The sequence below is a fragment of the Microcaecilia unicolor genome, chromosome 3 (genome assembly GCF_901765095.1).
Source record: "Microcaecilia unicolor chromosome 3, aMicUni1.1, whole genome shotgun sequence".
NCBI lineage: Eukaryota > Metazoa > Chordata > Amphibia > Gymnophiona > Siphonopidae > Microcaecilia > Microcaecilia unicolor.
In genome coordinates this window covers 242,786,916-242,807,767 of record NC_044033.1, presented here as the reverse complement: position 1 = coordinate 242,807,767, position 20,852 = coordinate 242,786,916, and the positions used below count along the sequence as shown (strand labels likewise).

The following is a 20,852-nucleotide window of genomic DNA, read 5'->3' as shown; positions in this document are numbered from 1 at the left end:
TATCTCCCCTCAGCTGTCTTTTCTCCAAGATGAAGAGCCCTAGCTGCTTTAGGCTTTCCTCATAGAGAAGTCTTCCCATCCCCTTTATCATTTTTGTCGCCCTTCTCTTCACCTTTTCTAATTCCAATAATTTTTTTTTGAGATGCGGCGACCAGAATTGAACACAATATTCGAGGTGCGGTCACACCATGGAGCGATACAAAGGCATTATAACATCCTAATTTTTGTTTTCTATTCCTTTCCTAATAATACCTAATATTCTATTTGCTTTCTGAGCCGCTGCAGCACACTGAGCAGAAGGTTTCAATGTATCATCAACGATGACATCTAGATCCCTTTTTTGGTCGGTGACTCCTAACGTGGAACCTTGCATTATGTAGCTATAATTCGGGTTCCTCTTTCCCACATGCATCACTTTGCACTTGCTCACATTAAACATCATCTGCCATTTAGATGCCCAGTCTCCCAGTCTTGTAAGGTCCTCCTGTAATTTTTCACAATCCTCCCGCAGTTTAACTACTTTGAATAACTTTCTGTCATCAGCAAATTTAAATACCTCACTAGTTACCCCCATCTCTATGTCATTTATAAATATGTTCAAAAGCAGCAGTCCCAGCACAGATCCCTAGGGAACCCAACTAACTACCCTTCTCCATTGAGAATACTGACCATTTAACCATAGGCGCCCCGTATAAGAGGCTTGGGGAGGCTAAGCTTCCCCAGCCCAATGGTCGACTTTCATTTGGGTGTTGCGCCCGCCCTACCCGCCCCCCTCGCGTGTGCGTTTTAATTGTTTTACTTCCATGGCAGCGACATCATTGACGTCGCTTCCACGGAGAGTATGGAGGTTAGCTCCGGCCCCTTGGCAGCGACGTCATTGACGTCGCTATGGAGGTAAGCTCCACCCCCTTTAGCCTACCCAAAACAGTTGGCTACCGACCATCTATGCATTTAACCCTACTCTCTGTTTTCTATCTTTTAACCAGTTTTAATCCACAATAAGACACTACCTCCTATCCCATAACTTTCCAATTTCCTCTGGAGTCTTTCATGAGGTACTTTGTCAAACGCCTTTTGAAAATCCAGTTACACAATATCAACCGGCTCACCTTTATCCACATGTTTGTTCACCCCTTCAAAGAAATGTAGTAGATTGGTGAGGCAAGATTTCCCCTCACTAAATCCATGTTGACTTTGTCTCATTAATCCATGCTTTGAATATGCTCTGTAATTTTGTTCTTTATAATAGTCTCTACCATTTTGCCAGGCATCGACGTCAGGCTCACACGGTCTATAATTTCCTGGATCTCCTCTGTGTTACTGTGTGTGTGGCTTGGTCACTATTAATAGCATGATATTGGGCTAGATCAACATTTGCTCTGACCCAGTATGGCTATTCTTATGTCTAATGTCTGAGGTGGCTGGAGGGGGAAGGAGAGTTGTCAGTGAGATTGGTTCCATGTTTTCATTCTGTTCATTATTAATGTTTTTTCTGGGGGAGGGGTGCACCAATCACTGGGAAATGAAGGAGATGACCTCATCTACTCCACCCACTGGAGCGCTACTCCATACGAATATTGTTCTGAAACCTGGACAACACAAATGGCAGGTGTAACGCCCAATGTCCATCCTTTTTTGATTTAAATGTCCCCTCCCCTTCTAAAATACAGTATGGATGTACATGTTTTGGGCCCACCCTAGTACCACCCAAATCACACCCTGCAATTCACGCATGAAAGTGTCACATTTATGCACACTCATTTACACTAGCCCTTCTAGAACATGTGCTCCATGTGCTATATTGGGGGGCCCAATCAGAGGTGCCCTGTCATAGAATTGCCCCAAAATACTATATATAGATCAAAATGAGCAGGGTAAGGCTATCATGTCCCATAGGTGCACATATAGGGTTCCCAGCAGCAGAACTGAGCTGAGCTGAGTAGAACATTCACATAGGTTTTGACGGATGTAAAATAATCTGCTAACCCCCATTCAAGGTGTCTTGTGCTTGTGTCCTCAGTGGTCGAGGCACCCTGCAAGATGCCAAAAAGCAGAAAGTTGGTTTAATTCATGTCTTTACTACTACAGCATCCACCCATACAACCTGACTATTCTCTTCAAGATACCCTCTATGTTCATCTAGTTCTAGACCTAGCATATATATAGAATCACCATATGTCCTCTTTATCGGCTTCTTCAGATATGTCCCTTAGGTTTTTCTTAATTTTTAGGAAAATATCCTCTTTTTTGGGTGTCTATTTCTTTTCATTTTATTAGCCTTATATCCCACAAATATCCAGATATCAAATCTAGTTCTATGTGGCATATATGAACAATACACCTGCCCTCATAATGTTTACTGCTGTTCAGTCATAGAATGAGAGTGGATAGAGATAGGTCTCCTAATGCAAAATTTATAAAATACAGATGCACATCTCAGTAGCTCAGTTTTCTGGATAGCTTCCTAAAAGAAAAGTCCATAACCCATTCTTAAAATGGACTCGGGGAAAATCCACTGCTTATTTCTGGGATAAGCAGCATAAAATGTATTGAACTTTTTCGGGATCTTGCCAGGTATTTGTGACCTGGATTGGCCACTGTTGGAAACAGGATGCTGGGCTTGATGGACCTTTGGTCTGCCCTGGTGTGGCAATACTTATGAACTTATAAAGTTACCCAACCTACTGTATGTAAAGCTACCACCCACGCTCAAGTTGTATGGCAATTTTGATCTACAGAAGCAGAAGGACAGAATAAGAGTGGACTGATCCTGCCTGGTGAAGAAATTAATAAACAAAGAATCTGTGGAGTTTGAGGGTTTGGAGGAATTTCCCAGGGTGGGGCTTTATTTCAGAATTTCATCAGTAGCAGCAACAGACTTCACATGGGGAAGGGGGAATAGCTTCTTGGCTACTGCGTACCAGTTGACTTAACACCTCCATTCTTTACAGTATAATTATGCTCTAAATATTTTCTATGTGAAAGAAATGTGATGTTTTCATGACAAAGTGCTGATAAATTCAATTTTTTATTTTCAGCAGATCAGTTACACCACGGGGAATCTTGTCATGAGCAATACGGTTAAATTTCCTTATTTCTACCGGACTGTCCCCAGTGAGCTGCACCTCTGTGCTGGGATAATCAAACTACTGAAGCATTTTGGCTGTACCTGGGTCGGTATCATTGCAGCTGATGATGAAAACAGCATGAGGGCTGTGCAGATCCTGAGAGAAGGGATTGAGGAGAGTGGAGGTTGCATTGAATTCATAGAAACCTTCCATCAGTACAATTCACCCATGCTTCAAAATACAGATAAACTTTCCAACACCATCATTACATCTTCAACTAAAGTGATTATTTTGTATTGTAATAGAGAGTACACAGAGCTTATAAGACGTTCATCCATTTGGGAAGTACCTGGAAAGGTCTGGATCATCCCAAATGAACGGGGATTTTTCTTACCCTCATACAACGTTGATAAAAAAAAACACCTTAGCTTTTACTGTCGCAAAGAGGACTATTCCAAGCTTTCACAAATTTGTCCGAGAGGTGAATCCTGCCATGTTTCCTAATGATTCATTCACAGAGATGTGGTGGATGGACTTGTGCAACAACCAGTGTCCCAAGAGCATCCAAAGATCCTGCAGCAGTGATGAAACATCTTTTTATCTTTTACACTGTGACATTGTAAACTCTGGAGATAGTTATAATATATACAATGCTGTGTATGCCATGGCACATGCACTACATGACATGATCACTTCTGGTTCTGGAAATAGCACCATGTGGAGTGGAGAAAATGAGAGATTTTTAGATTTTTTCCCATGGAAGGTATTATCCTATGTTAGAAGAATGTTATTTTGATAAAGAAGTGATGGTATATGATTGAACAGTGTGGAAGGGAAGGAGGACGCAGAGAAGTCTGTATATTCACGTTCCTTTCTTTATATAATTTTAGATTGTAAACCACTCTGCTCTGACTCATTGCAGAAGGGTGGTTTATCACATAGGAAAGATAAAAGTACTTATAAAAACTACATACGTAATATTTATCCTATGGCTGTCAGGGCTTTTTTAAATGCTGATTGCCATGGGTTGAATTAGATCTGGATATTCTGTGATGGGCCTAACCCAGATGAAAATATTTTACTTTCCAGCAGTCCACAAGGACCTGGATATTTTCTGGGGCCAGCTGTTACACAGTACCAGTACCCAGATTACTAATCAGGCATCATTAGGGCAGCTTTATATGTGGTCCAGTTTGACCAGTTAGTTCAAGAAAGACAGGGTAGGAAGAAAGGGAGGGGGAGTGGCATTATATATTAAAGATATTAACCTTTTCCTATATGAGTACGCAATTCTGGAACGCATTGCCACGTAACCTAAAAGCGACTTATGAACTGACCAACTTCCGAAAACTGCTGAAGACACATCTTTTTGACAAGACATACCACAATGACTAAAACATATGAAAATCCCACATATATCTAGTAAGCATTGTTGACAGTGCCCCATATGATAACTTCATCATACTTTCCACTTCTGTTACACTAATATTAACTCCTCTCATTTCCACTTTTCACTATATATTGTAAGCCACATTGAGCCTGCAAAGAGGTGGGATAATGTGGGATACAATGCAATAAATAAATAAATTAAAGCCACATATTGCAGGACCTACAGAGGAAGAGAGAGAAACTGTGGGTCAATCTGGAAAGAAGGAACGGCAAATGTATTTACAACGGTGTGGATATACAGGCCTCCTTCACAGTCATAAGTACATAAGTATTGCTGTATTGGAACAGACCAAAGGTCAATCAAGCTCAGCATCCTGTTTTCCAACAGTGGCCAAACTAGTTACAAGTACCTGGCAAGATTCCAAAACAGTACAATAGATTTTATGCTGCTTATCCTTTAGGAAGCCACCTAAAGGAACTCTGCTTTACTACATTCTCTGGCATCAAATTCAAGAGTTTAATGATAGGTTGAGTGAAGAATATTTTTCAAATTTGTTTTAAATTAGACAGGGATTTAATTGAAGACATTGAAAATCTAGCTGGGAAAGGTGATGTACTACTAATAGGTGATTTTAATATACCAGATGTTGGTTGGAGTATCCCTATTGTTGGATCTTTGAGAAGTAGGGAGATCCTGGATTCTGTACAGGGGGAACTATTCCAGCAGTTGGTATTAGAACCCATGCCGGATGGGATCACACTGGACTTAGTGTTTACTAATTGAGATAGTGTTATAGTAGGTAATCATCTGGCATCCAGTGATCACCAGATGGTTTGGCTTAATATTAAGATAGGTGTGGAGAGGGTTCATTCAAAAATGAAGATCCTAGACATAAAAAAACTAACTTGTTCGGATGGGGAATTACCTCAAGGAACTGTTGTCTGGAAGAAGTTGGAAAGCAGTGGATAAAACTGAAATGTAAAGGCAACAAACATTTTGGTGAAAGTAAGAGCAAAAGGGAGAGCTTGGTTCTCAAAGTAGTAGCTGAAAAGGTATAGAAAAAGAGGTTAGTCCTTATAAACTACAAGAGATTGCAGAAAGAGAAAGACAGGCGACAATATCTAGAAAAGCTAAGAGAAGCTGGTAGAGTATTCAGGAAAGCAAAGATACAAATGGAAAAACAAACAACCAATATGGTAGAATGGGGGACAGGACATTTTTTACATATGCCAGTGATAGAAAGAAGTGCAAAAGTGGCATTGTGAGACTCAAGATGAGGCCAAATTCCTTAACAAATATTTCTGTTCTATGTTCAAAGATGAAGGGCCTGGAGCAGGTCCGCAGATGATAAACACAAATAGGAATGGAGGAGGAGTAGTCCCTGATTGATTTTCAGAGGACTGTGTTTTTGAGGAGCTGCCTAAACTAAAGGTGGACAAATTGATGGGGCTGGATGGCATGCACCCGAGGGTACAGAAAGAACTTAGGGAAGTTCTAATGGCTCCACTGGCTGACCTTTTCAAAGCTTCTCTAGAGTTGGGAGTGGTCCTGGGGGACTGAAGAGCAAATATAGTCCCTCTCCACAAAAGCGTAATTAAGGAAGAGGTTGAGAACTACAGGCCAGTAAGTCTGACTTTTGTGGTAAGTAAATTAATGGAAACACTTTAAAAACAGGAGAATAATAAATTTTTTGGAATCCAATGGATTGCAGGACCTGAGGCAACATTGTTTCACTAGGCAGGTCTTGTCAGACAAATCTAATTAATTTATTTGACTGACTGACCAGAGAGTTGTTTGAGGAGAGAAATAGATGCAGTATATTTACATTTTAGGAAACATTTGACATGGTTACCGAAAGAAGACTAATAGATAACTGAGTGTCCTTGGTATGGGCACTAAAGTGACTAAAGTGACTGTTCTGGGTTAGGAACCGATTGAGTGGAAGAGGACAGAAGGTAGTGGAAAATTGAGCTCTTCCTCTCTTGGGCTGGTTTTTTAAAATCATTTTTGTAAGCAATATTGCTGAAGAGCTGTCTGGTAAGGTTTGCTTCTTTGTTGATGATACCAAAATCTGCAATAGGGTAGACATCCCTGATGGTATGGATATATGAGAAAGGACTTAGTGAAGCTAAAGGAATGGTCTGGAATTTGGCAGCTGAGATTTAAGGCTAAAAAATGCAGGGTTATGCATTTGGGCTGCAAAAACTGGAAGGAACAGTACAGTTTAGGGGGTGAAGAAAAGGAGCAGTACTTGGGTGTGATCGTATGTGATGATCTTAGGATGGCCAAACAGATATGAAAGGAGATAGTGAATGCTAGAAGGATGCTTGGATGCCACAAATTGGTACAATTTTTAAATCAAATACAGCACTGTAATGAAAGAATGATGGATCAGATGAATAAAATGGAGCTTATAATTTTGTATAAAATGATACAGAGGTCATACAGAGTTCATAAGATGGTGTGAAAAGTATTGCGACAGGGAGATGTGAAACTGGCATCTCGACCGTGAGATGAGAAAAAGAACTTGTTCCCAAAACATGCTGATAAGACCGCGTGGGAAAGTATCATCTCAGAAATTGAGAGCAAGGTATCTCACCATTTACTTCTATGGAGAGGTTTGTGTATAAAAGAGGGGAGATTTTGCCTTAGTGTCGGAATCTTCCCCAACGCTTCTCTCAGACGGCAGGGCCCTGTGCAGATGAACTCAGAATCTGTTTGATGTCTGTATTTGTACCAACTTGAAGACTTGTCTTTGGGTAAGAAATAAAATGTACCTATCTATTTAAACCTATCTCTGTCTTTATTTGTATTGATTCTATCTTCTCCTTACTTTACATTTAGCCTACAAGGCAGATCACATACAAGTGACACTCAGTCTTTGGAGAAACTTAGACAGATTTTTAATAGGCCTTATATGGGAACATAAATGGCCCAGAGTATACCTAGATCCAGAAAGACAGAAAGCAGTAGTTATGGGAATTAGTTTTCAATTACGGCTCCTAATGTCACCCCAGAACAGACCCCCTTGTGATTGGGTGACAATGGAGGTCAGAGAAACTACAGAACCTGTTATATGAAATAAGTACCTTTAGTCCCCCGTGGGAAAGAGTCAGAAGGAGGTCTAGAAAAGAGACATTTAAACAGTACATAGGGAGAGAAATGGGCCAGTAGGAAAAAGGAAGTGATGATGCCCCTGAATAAGACTCTGGTGAGACCTCATACAGAAAGGGCGGCTACTAAATGGTCAGTGGTCTTCGTCATAAAGTGTAGGGGACAGACAAAGATCTCAATATGTATACTTTAGAAGAAAGAGGGGAGATATGATAGAGACATTGAAATACCTATGCCGCATAAATGAGCAAGAGGGCGAGTCTCTTTCAATTGTAAGGAAGCTCTGAAATGGGGCGGCTTAGGATGAAGGTGAAAGGGGATAAACTCAGAAGTAACCTGAGGAAATACTTCTTCATGAAAAGGGTGGTGAGTTTGTGGAACGGCCTCCTGGTGGAAGTGGTGGAGATGAAAACAGTATCTCAGTTCAGAGAGCTTGGAGCAAGTACATAGGATCTGTGATAGGGAGAGTAGATGGCATGGATGAGCAGACTTGATAGGTCATATGGGTTTATTTGCTTTCATTTTTCTGTGTTTCTTAGTTATCCAGCCATTGTCACTAAATATCAGCAGTGCTCAGATAACTTCCAAGTACAGCCCATCTCTGCCCCTGGATTGCCTTGGCATTGATCAAATAGTTCTGTAGCAGAGTCAGAACTGAAATTCAGTGGCACTAAGTTGCAAAGTGCTATATATCTAGAAAGGTCTTTTACTAAGCCACAGTAGCGTTTTTAGCTTGCAGTAGAAATTAGCTGGTGGAAAACGCTTTTGGGCTCGTTTTCGAAAGAGAAGGGCGCCCATCTTTCGACACAAATTGGGAGATGGGCGTCCTTCTCCCAGGGTCACCCAAATCGGCATAATCGAAAGTAGATTTTGGGTGCCCTCAACTGCTTTCCGTTGCGGGGATGACCAAAGCTCCCGGGGGCATGTTGGAAGCATAGCGAAGGCAGGACTGGGGCATGCTTAACACATGGGCGTTCTCAGCCGATAATGGAAAAAAGAAGGGCGTCCCTGATGAGCACTTGGCCGATTTTACTTGGTCCATTGTTTCTTGCGACCAAGCCTCAAAAAGGTGCCCGAACTGACCAGATGGCCACCGGAGGGAATCGGGGATGACCTCCCCTTACTCCCCCAGTGGTCACTAACCCCCTCCCACCCTAAAAAAAAAAACTTTAAAGCCAGCCTCAAATGTCATACTCAGCTCCCTGACAGCAATATGCAGGTCCCTAGAGCAGTTTTAGTGGGTGCAGTGCACTTCAGGCAGGCGGACCCAGGTCCATCCCCCCTACCTGACCCACCATAAACCCACTGTACCCTCATCTAGGTGCCCCCCTTCACCCCTTAGGGCTATGATAGTGGGTTTTGGGGGCCTCAGCACCCAAGGTAAGGGAGCTATGCACCTGGGAGCAATTTATGAAGTCCACTGCAGTGCCCCCTAGGGTGCCCAGTTGGTGACCTGGCATGTCAGGGGGACCAGTGCACTATGAATGCTGGCTCCTCCCATGACCAAATGGCTTGGATTTGGTCATTTCAGAGATGGGCATCCTCGGTTTCCATTATCGCCGACAACCATCTCTAAGGACGACCATCTCTAAGGTCGACCTAAATGTTGAGATTTGGGCATCCCTGACCGTATTATTGAAACGAAAGATGGTCGCCCATCTTGTTTTGATAATACAGGTTTCCCCACCCCTTCGCCGGGATGTCCTGCGACAATGTCCTCAGGAAAACTTGGGCACCCCGTTCGATTATGCCCCTCTTTGACACCCATTATATTCCTATGGGTGTCTTGGTGTTTACTGCTTACTGATTTCTACTGTGAGCTAAAAATGCTACCTCTGCTTAGTTAGAAAAACAAACAGGTAAGAGAGACTCCTGCCTGGTTATTTAATACTGAATATCGAATTCTACTTACTTTGCTAAAAAGGGGATCATAAACAAGATGATTTTGAAAATTTGGTTTCCTTTGCAAGTAAAAGCTGTGAAAGCAATCCATGACCATCTAAACTTCAGGAAATCACTAAAAACCAACCTCTTCAAAAAGGCTTACCCCACCGATCCACCGTAAATCCCTAAACCCAGCAACACAGCATAACCAATAACCGTACTGGACAATATACATTCTACATTCCCTTCGACCCTCATGGTGCCTGATACACACCTACCTCATTAGACCACAATATAACCTGTATTTGTTATCAACCGAATTGGCAAACACCATTACAGTACTATGTAAGACACATTGAGCCTGCAAATAGGTGAGAAAATGTGGGGTACAAATGTAACAAATAAATAAAAAGTTAGTACAACTTTTCCCATTTCAAAATGGGCTGCAAAGTTTAGTTGTACATCTTTTCAAAATTGTTCATCTCTAAAATATCTGCCCAGTGATAAATCTCTTCTTTATACTTATAAATTTGTTAGGCATGTTTGTTTGGAAGAATGGCACTTTCTATATTTTTCAACAAACCAGTTGAAAAGATGCTGGTTTGAACCAAATCCTTATTCATTTCATTTATTTTAAGCTCAGAGACAGCCCAAGGGATGGGAGAAGTTGGACAAACCAAAGCCTATTAGAGAAAAAGCAGTTCAGCAATCTTGCAAAAACTTTCATAAGCAGCTACACAAACCTAAGCTTCTGATTCTTCCCTCAAATTCCTGACTAGGAAAGTAAAAGAAAGCAGAGCGGTTCATCATTTCTTTTTTTGCACTCAGACAGAAAGAATCAGAAAGAGAAACAGACAGACAGAGAGAATCAGAGATAGTGAGTGAGAGCGAGAGAGAGAGAGAGAGAGAGAGAGAGGTGCTAGCTTAAGCTCTGGAACGCATTGCTGGAGCAAGTGGTTAAAACTGTGTAGCTGTGTTTAAAAAAGGTTGAATAAATTCCTGGAGGAAAAGCCCATAAACTGTTATTAAGGTAGACCTGGAAATGCCACTGCTTATCTTCCTTTTGTGGACTCTGCCAGATATTTGTAATCTGGATTGGTCACTGCTGGAAATAGAATATTGGGCTAGTTGCATCCTAGGTCTGACGAGTAAGGCAACTCATGTTCTTTTGATCTCGGTCCAGCAGCAGCATTGTAGGGAGGAACAAAGAGAAAGTTCTACATCTGCAGAAGCTTACTAGAAATCCAAGAGAAATTGCTGTAAAAAATAATGTTCAAACATCTGCAGCTTTAAGTGCACCTATGAAAGACTAGTTTTTTGCTCCTATCTCTACACAGAGGTGAAGGAAGGCAGAAGCAACACAGGGTGAGGTAACAGGATACCAGCAACATGTAAAGCCAAGTGGAACAGGTGGGCAACCTCTACTGTCTACTGAGAAGACTATGGGACAGCTTTTGGTAGATATAGATTCTGATGGATCCTCATTTCAGGAATTTCCATCAGATGCCTCTGATATTGACAGTTTATTTGCTTAGGAGGTCTGCAAAACCTATTTTTGTAGCACCAGAGCTTACCCGTCGTTAATTGGGCAGCACCATGCACTGCCTGGTTATCACCGGATTAGTGCGGGAGCCCCTAATGCCATCTCAATGGGTGGCGGTAAAAACTCGCCCCCAGAATTGCCATGTCGTAAATAGTGTATTTATTTGTTACATTTGTACCCCACATTTTCCCACCTATTTGCAGGCTTAATGTGGCTTACATAACACCGTAAAGACGTTCGCCAGTTGGTTGATAACAAATACAAGGTTGTGTTGTGGTTGAATGAGGTAGATGTGTGTCAGGTATCGTAAGGGTCGAAGGGAATGAAGATTATATATTGTCCAGTGCGGTTATTGGTTATGCTGTGTTGCTGGGTGTAGGGATTTATGTTGGGTCGGTGGGGGTTTTATTCGTTTAAGTTTCCACATTGAGTAGAACATTTTCTTTATTACAGAGTTTACTTGGCTCTCAAGGATAAGGTTGTGGTCAATTGTGACGCTGAGTAATTTTAGGCTGTCTGAATTAGGGAGGGTGTGTTCTGGGGTGTTTATGGTTGTGGGCTTGTATTTGTTATGTTGAGATGAGAGAATGAGGCAGTGTGTTTTTTTCAGTGTTTAGTTTCAGTTGGAATGAGGTTGCCCAGGAGTCCATGATGTTCAGGCTGTCATTGATTTCATTGGTTATTTCTGTCAAGTCATGACTGAAGGGAATGTAGATTGTGACATCATCTGCATAGATGAACAGGTTGAGGCCTCGGTTGGACAGGGACTGTGCCAGTGGGATCATCATCATGTTGAAGAGTATTGGTGATAATGGTGATCCTTGAGGTACACCACAGGTAGCTTTCCACGGTGGTGATATGTTTGAGTTTGATTTTACTTGGTAGGTTCTGGTGGTTAGAAAACCCTTTATCCAGTTAAGTACATTTCCATCAATCCCGAAGTGGCCAAGGAGTCTTAGTAGTATATTGTGGTTTACCATGTTGAATGCGCTCGACGTGTCGAATTGGAGGAGAAGTATACTTTTACCTGTGGCTATTTCTGGCTTGAATTTGGCCAGGAGAGTGACTAGTACAGTTTCAGTACTTTGGTGGGGATGGAATCCTGATTGTGAGTCGAAAACTTCTTCAACGACCTGGACCTAATCCCTGGACAAGTTCTCAATAGTTTGTAGCATTGAGAACTTGTCCATGTATTCCGTAAGCTGTTTGGTCACCAGGCTTTCCATCAGTTTGACTACTAGTGGGATAGACGCAACTGGGCAGTAGTTGGTTAGGTCGTTTGTGTCTTTCTTGGTGTCTTTTGATATTGGGGTGAGTAGGATGTTGCCATATTCCTCGGGGAAGAGATCTAGTTGTAGCATGAAGTTTAGGTGGGATGTGAGGTCTGCTATGAAGTGGTCAGGGATGGATTTGGGTAGATGACTGGGACATATATCCAGTTTGCAGTGGGTATTGGCAAACCTATGAGTTGCTTTTATAACTGATTCGGTGGTGAGGAGAGTAAATGTTGACCAGATGCGGTCAGCTGGGCATCCACCAGGGATTAGGTCCAGGTCGTTGAAGTTTTTCGATGTTAGTGTTGTGCTGAGGAAGTGTGCTGCGTAATTTTATTTTTTCATTAAAGTAGTTAGCAAGTTTGTCTGTGGGGGGAATGTCTGTGTTGGTTGTTTTAATAGAGGTGGTGTCTATTAGCTTATTTATAAGTTGAAATAGTTTCTTCAGATCTTTGTAATCCGGTCCTATTTTAGTTTTGTAATAGGACCTTTTGGTTTGCCTTATTGCGTATTTGTATTTTCTGTGTGTTTGTTTCCATGCATTGAGTGTGTGTTCATCTTTTGTTTTTTTTCCATGCTCGTTCAAGTTTCCTGGATTTTGTTTTGAGTTTTTTTAATTTGTCATTGAACCATGGTATTGAGTTTTTTCTTCTTGATGTTCTTGTCTTTAAGGGTGCTATTTCGTTTAGTACGTTTCTGCATCTGTCCTCCCAATTGTTGAGGTAGTGTATGGAGTCCGTAGATGTTTTCCATTCGTTGTCATATATCATTTGCCAGAATGCTTGTGAATCTATTTGCCCTCACGTGGTGTAGGTTGTGTGTGCTGGTGTGTGGTTTAATCCCTTCTTCCTAGGGATAGGTTCAATTTGTAATGGTCAGTCCAAGGTGTTTCTGTCCATTTGATTTCTGTTATTAGTAGGTTATGATCTGTGGACAGTTTGTGTGATATGAGGTCTAGTGTGTGTCCCTTGATGTGGGTAGCTTGCATGTGAGGCCATTTAAGATCCCAGGACTGTAGGAAGTCTTTGCATTCTCGTGCGTTGGTGGAGTTGGGGTCTTCTAGGTGAAGGTTTATGTCACCTAGTATTAATGTATTGGAGTTGTTTACACAAGTGTTTGAGATGAAGGCCATGAAAATAGACTGGCTTTCGTTCCAGTTACCGGCCGGTCTATAAAACAGGACACAGTTCAAGTGATCGATCAGGGATTTGTTATGGATTCTGAATGATGCAATTTCTAGTTGGGGTGTTATGGATTCAGCAATGGTTTCGCTGGTGAATTGGGCTCGGTAGATTATTGCTATGCCTCCTCCTCTCTTTTCCATTCTGGTCCAGTGAGTGATTTTGTAACTTAGGGGGCATAGTTCAAGGGTTATGGGGTCCCTTTTGATCATGGATCCATGTTTTGTTGATGAAGATAAGATTGAGGTTTTCTGAGCTGATCCAGTCTGATATTATTGTGGTTTTGTTAACTACGGACCTAGCATTAATGTAGCCCACTTGGATATTTTGGTATGGGGCTGCTAGGTTTGATGATGTGTGGATTTTTATTAGTTGTCGTTCCTTGGATGGTGTGTGTTTATTATGATTTTTCCTTCCGTTTTGTTGGTATTGTCCGTATTTAGATAGTCTTCCTTTAATTTGATGGGTGTCAGTTTGGTGAAGAGTGGAGTATTTGATCAGCCATTGGTGATTTTGTAGGATGGGTACGATGTTATTTTCTTTAAGTGGGATGGATAGTGTGAGGGAGTAGATTGTTAGGAGTACTTTGATTATGTTCATTTTGGTATCAGTTTGGGGATGGTAGGTTACTCACAGTTAGATGCTCGGGGGTGATGTCCTGGGCGCAGAGCTCTGTTGCTCTGGATGCCGTTCAGTTGTTGGAGGCAGAGAGGTTCCATTAACAAGGGCAATGTGTTGTTGGTTTAGGTAAAGTTGTATCTGGTTGTCTAGCAAGTGGTGGTCGTTTTGGCTGGGATATGCACTGATCAGCCTCCTATGATCAGTGACTCAGTAGGTATGCCTTAGTAGGAGACTGGATTCCTCGCAGACGAGTTCACTTACCGCATGGACATTTCTTTACAAAAAAACCAGCCTTTTACCTGCTGCAGTGAAAGAGGATCCTGAGTGCATCAAGAACACGCACTGACACTAGTGCAGGCTCTCTTTTATCACAGCTTAGGAACAGGGCCCCTTATTAACAAAAAAGCAGAAACACAAATTTGTTTCATGAATCAGTTCTGTATCGATTATGCAACATATTCAGACAAACATTTTGCCGTGTTCAAATCTGTAATGCAGCAATGCTGGAGAAAAGCAGCAAAATTTGTGTAGCCCTGACAATCTTAGGGCCTTTTTTATAAACTGTGCTACAGATTCCCACGTGGCAAATGAGAGGAAGCCTAGTTTCTTGGTATCCGGATAAACCATGCTTTGGTCATGAGGTCACTGTATTGCCTACATTCTCATCCCCAGAACTACTACTTGATGATATCAATACTCCTGTTTTAGTTTCTCTTCTTTGCAAATCTTCCATTTGATGATGTAACATAGTAACATAGTAAGTGACAGCAGATAAAGACCTGAATGACCCATCCAGTCTGCCCAACAGTCATATTCATTATCAATTCAAGATTAAATCAACAATGAACATAATATTATACAATTGGTGTTTCTGGGAAATAGACCATAGAAGTCCTCCTGGCTCTGTCTTTATGTTCCAACTACTAGAATTGCCGTCAAAGCCACTCCAGCCTATCCAAATCCGTCTTGTCATTTGCAGGACACAGACCATAAAAGTCTGCCCGAATCTGTTCTCACATTCCAAATTGCTGGAGTTTCTGTCAAAGCTCTCTCCAGCCCATCCTACAACCAAATTGCTATATTTATTTTTATTTTATTTGTTACATTTGTACCCCACATTTTCTCACCTATTTGTAGGCTCAATGTGGCTTACATAGTGTCGGAGCGGCGTTTGCCGACTCCAGTGTAAACAAATACAAAGTGGTATTATGGTAAGATAAAGTTCATGTGGCACAGCCACTTTTGGGAATCGTACAGTGGGAGAGTTGTGTTATATCCATTACGTACTTTGGCTTTGTTGTGTTGCAGAGATCAGGCATTTATGTTGGATCGGTAGGGTATGCTTTTTTAAACAGGTTAGTTTTTAGCTTTTTCTGGAAGATTAAGTGGTCGTACGTAGTTTTCAAGGCTTTAGGTAATGCGTTCCACAGTTGTGTGCTTATGTAGGAAAAACTGGATGCATAAGTTGATTTGTATTTGAGTCCTTTGCAACTTGGGTAGTGCAGATTTAGGTACGTTCGTGTTGATTCGGATGTGTTTCTAGTTGGTAGGGTCAATCAATTTGGTCATGTATCCCGGGGCTTCACCGTAGATAATTTTGTTGAACCAGAGTGCAGATTTTTGAAAGCAATGCATTCTTTGATTGGGAGCCAGTGTAGTTTTTTCACGGAAGAGTTTGCGCTTTCAAATCGGTGTTTCCGAAGATGAGCCTAGCTGCTGTGTTTTGAGCGGTCTGAAGTTTCTTTAATGTTTGTTCTTTGCAACCCGCATAGATGCCATTGCAGTAGTCTAGGTGGCTTAGCACCATTGATTGTATCAGGTAACAAAAGGTTTCCCTTGGAAGAAGTGTTTCATGCGTTTGAGTTTCCACATTGAGTGGAACATTTTCTTTGTTTTGGATGTCACTTGTTCTCTAAGGTTAGGTTGCGGTCCATTGTAATGGCCGAGGATTTTCAGGTAGTCTGAGATAGGGAGGGTGTAATCGGGGGTGTGATAGTTGTGGGAATGCCCACGGCTGTGTTGGGGTGAGAGGATAAAACAGTGTGTTTTTTCTTTGTTGAGTTTTAGTTGAAATGAATTTGCCCAAGAGTCCATGATGTTCAAGCTGATCTTGATTTCGTTGGTGATTTCTGTCAGTTTGGATTTGTAAGGAATGTTTATTGTGACATTGTCTGCATAGATGAATGGGTTAAGGCCTTGGTTGGATAAGGACTTGGCTAGTGGGGTCATCATTAGGTTGAAGAGGATCGGTGATAGTGGTGATCCTTGTGGTACTGCGCAGTCTGGTTTCCACGGTGATGATATGTTTGAGTTTGATCCTACTTGATATGTTCTTGTGGTTAGGAAACCCTTGATCCAGCTAAGTATGTTTCCTCCAATGCTGAACTTATCTAGTAGTCTTATTAATATATTGTGATTTACCATGTCGAATACACTAGACATGTCGATTTGGAGGAGGAGGAGAATATTTTTGCCTATTGCTATATCCTGCTTGAATTTGACTAGGAGGGTGATTAGTACTGTTTCTGTGCTGTAGAGGGAGTGAAAGCCTGATTGTGATTCATGTAGTATAGTGAATTTGTTTATATATTCTGTAAGTTGTTTGGCTATCATGCTTTCCATTAGCTTGACTGACAACGGGATGGATGCTACTGGACGGTAGTTAGTGATTTCATTTGCTTTTTTCTTGGTGTCTTTTGGTATCGGGGTGAGTAGGATATTGCCATTTTCCTTAGGGAAGAAATCTTGCTGAAACATGTAGTTTAGGTGGAATGTGAGGTCTATTATGAAGTGGTCAGGGGCATATTTCATTAGGTAGTTGGGGCAAGTATCTAGTTTACAGTGGGTGTTGGAGAACCTTCTGATCGTCAGTGCTACTGTGTCGACGTCGAGTATGGCAAAATTTACCCATGTTCGGTCAGCTGGGCATTCTCCAGTGGTTGGGTCCGATTCATTAAGGAAGTTTTCGATGTCAGTGTTGTCCTGAGGTAACATGTTGTGTAGATTTACAATTTTTTCATTGAAATACAGTGCACTCCATTTAAGTGCACGTCGGATAAGCGCATGCTCTGTTTAACTGCATTCCGTAGTTCGGTCTCGTTTTTGGCACCATCAATTTCTATGGGGACAAACTTCGGTTTAGCACACCACTGATAAGTGCAAGATTCGCTTATATGCATGGTTTAAGACCGCTCCTCTGCAGGAAAGTCTCCGCATAAGCGCGAGCATGGAATATGGAAGCCGATTGGCGCGTGACAACCGAGATTTAGAATTTACCACCTCTTTAACTGCCCCAGGCAGATTAGGGAAAGAATGTTGTTGGAGCATGCACCGGGGTCGTTGTCATCGCAGCAGCGGAACTGTAAAACTTTAACACTGGCTGAACGAATAGAAGTTCTTTTTTTTTTTTTTAATTTTAATAATTACAATATTCAATAAATCTTGAATAAAATACACGAAATATGCAACATCATCATAGGGAAACAATAATACAAAGAGAAATAGAAAAAAAAACTCTTATCGGCCACAATTTAGGAATTGATCCAAGAAAAAGAAATTAAATTATAAGCCAATATAACAAAGCCTATTCTCTAATTGTTAAACCAAAGACTGCACCATGCTCTGTTGACTTAATCCAAGCTACTATACAGTGTTACATTCAGGATTAAATTTTCACAATTACACTCTCTTTGCTTAATAAAAAATCCTCTTACTGCTTAGGTTCAAAAAATTGGTATTGCTTTGTTTGATACAGTATCCTACAAACACAAGGAAATTTCAATTGAAAATTTGCTCCTAAAGCTACTACCCTAGGACGCTGTAAAAGAAATAAGTTTCTTCTCTTTTGGGTTTCCCTGGATAAATCCGGGAAAACCCTTACTTTTGAACCTAAAAATAAAGAATTCAAATGTCTCAAGGACAGTCTGAGTACAGCATCTCGATCTAATTCTAATGCAAATGTCACTAACAAAGTAGTTCTTTGTGTGACAACCTCCAGAGATGATTCCAGGAACTCAGTCAAATTCATTACATCTTGAGGGTTTAAATTGTCTGGGTTTTTCCCAGTAATTTGCAAATAGTATGCCCTTGTAATAGGTGGTAAGAATTTTCAGTATCCCAGGATTTCTACTAATATTTCTTAACCGTTTGTACTGGTGACACAAGTGGAGATTTAGGAAAGTTAATAATTCTTAGGTTAAGTCTCTTTGATTGATTCTCCAAATATTCCAAGCGTTTAGAGGCAAAATTCCTTTCTTTAATCAAAGACTGCTCCACGATTTCCATTTTTTCAAGTTTGCCAGAGATGGTTTTTACCTCTGCTGCTTGGAAGTCATTAATTTGTAATTGTTTCAATGTAGACCCAGCCAAAACCTTGATAATTTCAGAATTCTTTATTATCATAGTTTGTAAAGCAGAGAGAGTTGTGGAATTTAATTCCCAAAGTGACTCTAATGTCACTACAGCAGGTCTTTCCAACTTCCCCTCAAAAACCAGTGGAGGTGCTTTAACAACTTGTTCCAGGATACTCACAGTCACAGCAGGAGTAGAGCTTTCCTCTGGAATATTCAAGCTTACAGCGTTTGTTCCAGCTTCGAGCAAGTTCCCTCCCTGAATGCTCCTTTCACTTGACAGGATTGAAGAAACAGGACTCGCCACAAAGCTCTCTCTTCCTGGTTGGGGTGGTGCTGTACGTGGGACAGGGCTCAAAGAAGCCCCATCGACACTGTCGGTCGGCTCCGAGGGGCGGACTCCAGCAGCAGGAGTAGAGGTCATACCTGAGCCAGACGCAATTCCAAAGTGTTCGAGCGTCGGCTGTTGGAGCGGGGATTTATTGCCTGGGGCAGAGGGAATCTCCCTGTCTTTCCCTCGTCTCTTACCCATCTGAAACAGCAGGTAAGAGGCTCTTTCCAGATCACTTGAGCATATTCAGAACGCGTCTGGTCAGTGCAAGTCACACCATCGCCATCTTGGATCACGAATAGAAGTTCTTAAAAAAATTAGGAAACAAAGAAAGTCAAGCATCTATTGCTAAAGAATATGGTGTCAATCCCAGTCAAATTTCACATGTCTTGAAGCAGAAAGACCAGCTTCTGGAAGACTGGCAAAACAATACAAATCCACAACAGAAACGAAAACGGGCAGGAAAAGTTGAGCAGGTAGAGGATGCTCTTCTTCGGTGGTTTTCTCGAGTCAGGAGCAGACAGTTTCCTGTCAGTGGTCCACTGCTTATGAAGAAAGCTAACCAGCTAGCTGAAAGTCTTGGGCTAACTGAATTCAAAAACACTGTTGGTTGGTTGGAAAGATGGAAGGAGAGGAACAGCATAAAATTCAAGAAACAGCATGGTGAGAAACAAGACGCTTATAATTTGGTGCTAAAAATTGGGTTGTTTCAGTTCTTCCTACCATCTTGAATGAGTTTGCACCTCGTGACATTTTCAATGCTGACGAAAATGGTCTCTACTGGCGAGCGATTCCTGATGGAACACTTGCATTCAAACATGCCGAAACTACTGGAGGTAAAACATCGAAGGACCAACTGACGATCCTCCTTTGCTGCAATATGGATGGGAGTGAGAAGTTGGAACCCCTCGTCATTGGAAAGAGCAAGCAGCCCCGTTGCTTCAAGAAAGTTAAGCGACTTCCTGTGTCATACGAGGCTAACACAAATTCATGGATGACTGGGGAAATTTGGAAGCAGACAAGGTGGTCTTCCTGCCACCAAACACTACCTCTCTGATCCAACCTCTGGATCAGGGCATAATAGCCAATTTCAAACAACATTATCAGGCTCTTGTGCTACGTCGTCTGATGAGTGTTATGGATGACCAGGCTGGGAAGGATAAATGTGCTGTTGAACTGGCTCGTAATCTATCACTGTTGGATTCCCTACATATGCAGAAAGAAGCCTGGAATCATGTTACACAGGCAACCATTGTGAACTGCTACAAGTGGGCAAGTTTTGTTAAGGATGTGGAGAGGGTCTAAACAGGTGCAGCTGTTGCAAACGCGTCAGTTGAAGAAGTTATTGACATCCCAACCGGTTTTACTGAAGAGGAGTTCCATTGCTACGTAGCTGTTGATTACGATCTACAAACAGCTGAAGACAGCACTGATGTCGAGATATGCTCCTACACCAGCTGATGATGGAACAGATGAAGAAATGAGCAGCAAGGCACATGCTGATGAAATTCAACACCTCCTCCTGTCCACTTTGCAAGAGTGCTGGAGAGTCTCAACACCATGCGGGGCCTATCTGGAGGCCACTGGATGTCAGTGCTATGATAGTTTTTACCATCTGGCAGAATGTAGTCTATGGGATTCGCCGTCCCAAGTAGTGTACAGAGGACTATATCTGATTACTTCAGTAAGCCTAATGTCAGTTAACTGAGACTGTATACTGTATGTAAATATAAACAGTACTGTACATATGTTTATCAGATTCAAGCTTTTTTGGATCACAACGGTTAAGTGCACGCTCTGGTTAACTGCATGTATTTCTTTGGTCCCAGACCCTTGCACTTAAGCAGATTGCATTGTACTTAGCCAATTTATCTGTAGATGGGATGTCTGTATTCGATGTACTGACCAGGCTGGTGTTTAGGAGTTTGTTCACGAGTTGGTATAATTTCTTTGTGTCTTTGTAATCTGTCCCTATTTATTTCTATAGTATGATCTTTTGGTTTGTCTTATAGAGTATTTGTACTTTCTTTGTGATTGTTTCCATGTATTGAGTGTGTATTCATCTTTTGTTTTCCTCCATGCTCGTTCGAGTTTTCT

At 41.6% G+C, this 20,852-nt stretch overlaps 1 protein-coding gene across 1 annotated transcript in view; it reads left to right on the top strand.

The window, feature by feature from the left end:
- LOC115464530 (extracellular calcium-sensing receptor-like) overlaps positions 1–20,852 on the top strand; it is a 48,540-nt gene that overhangs the window by 10,781 nt on the left and 16,907 nt on the right. Inside the window, exon 3 of the mRNA XM_030194897.1 lies at positions 3,039–3,350. Coding sequence (XP_030050757.1) covers positions 3,039–3,350 — 312 coding nt within the window. The remainder of the gene's footprint in view (positions 1–3,038; positions 3,351–20,852) is intronic.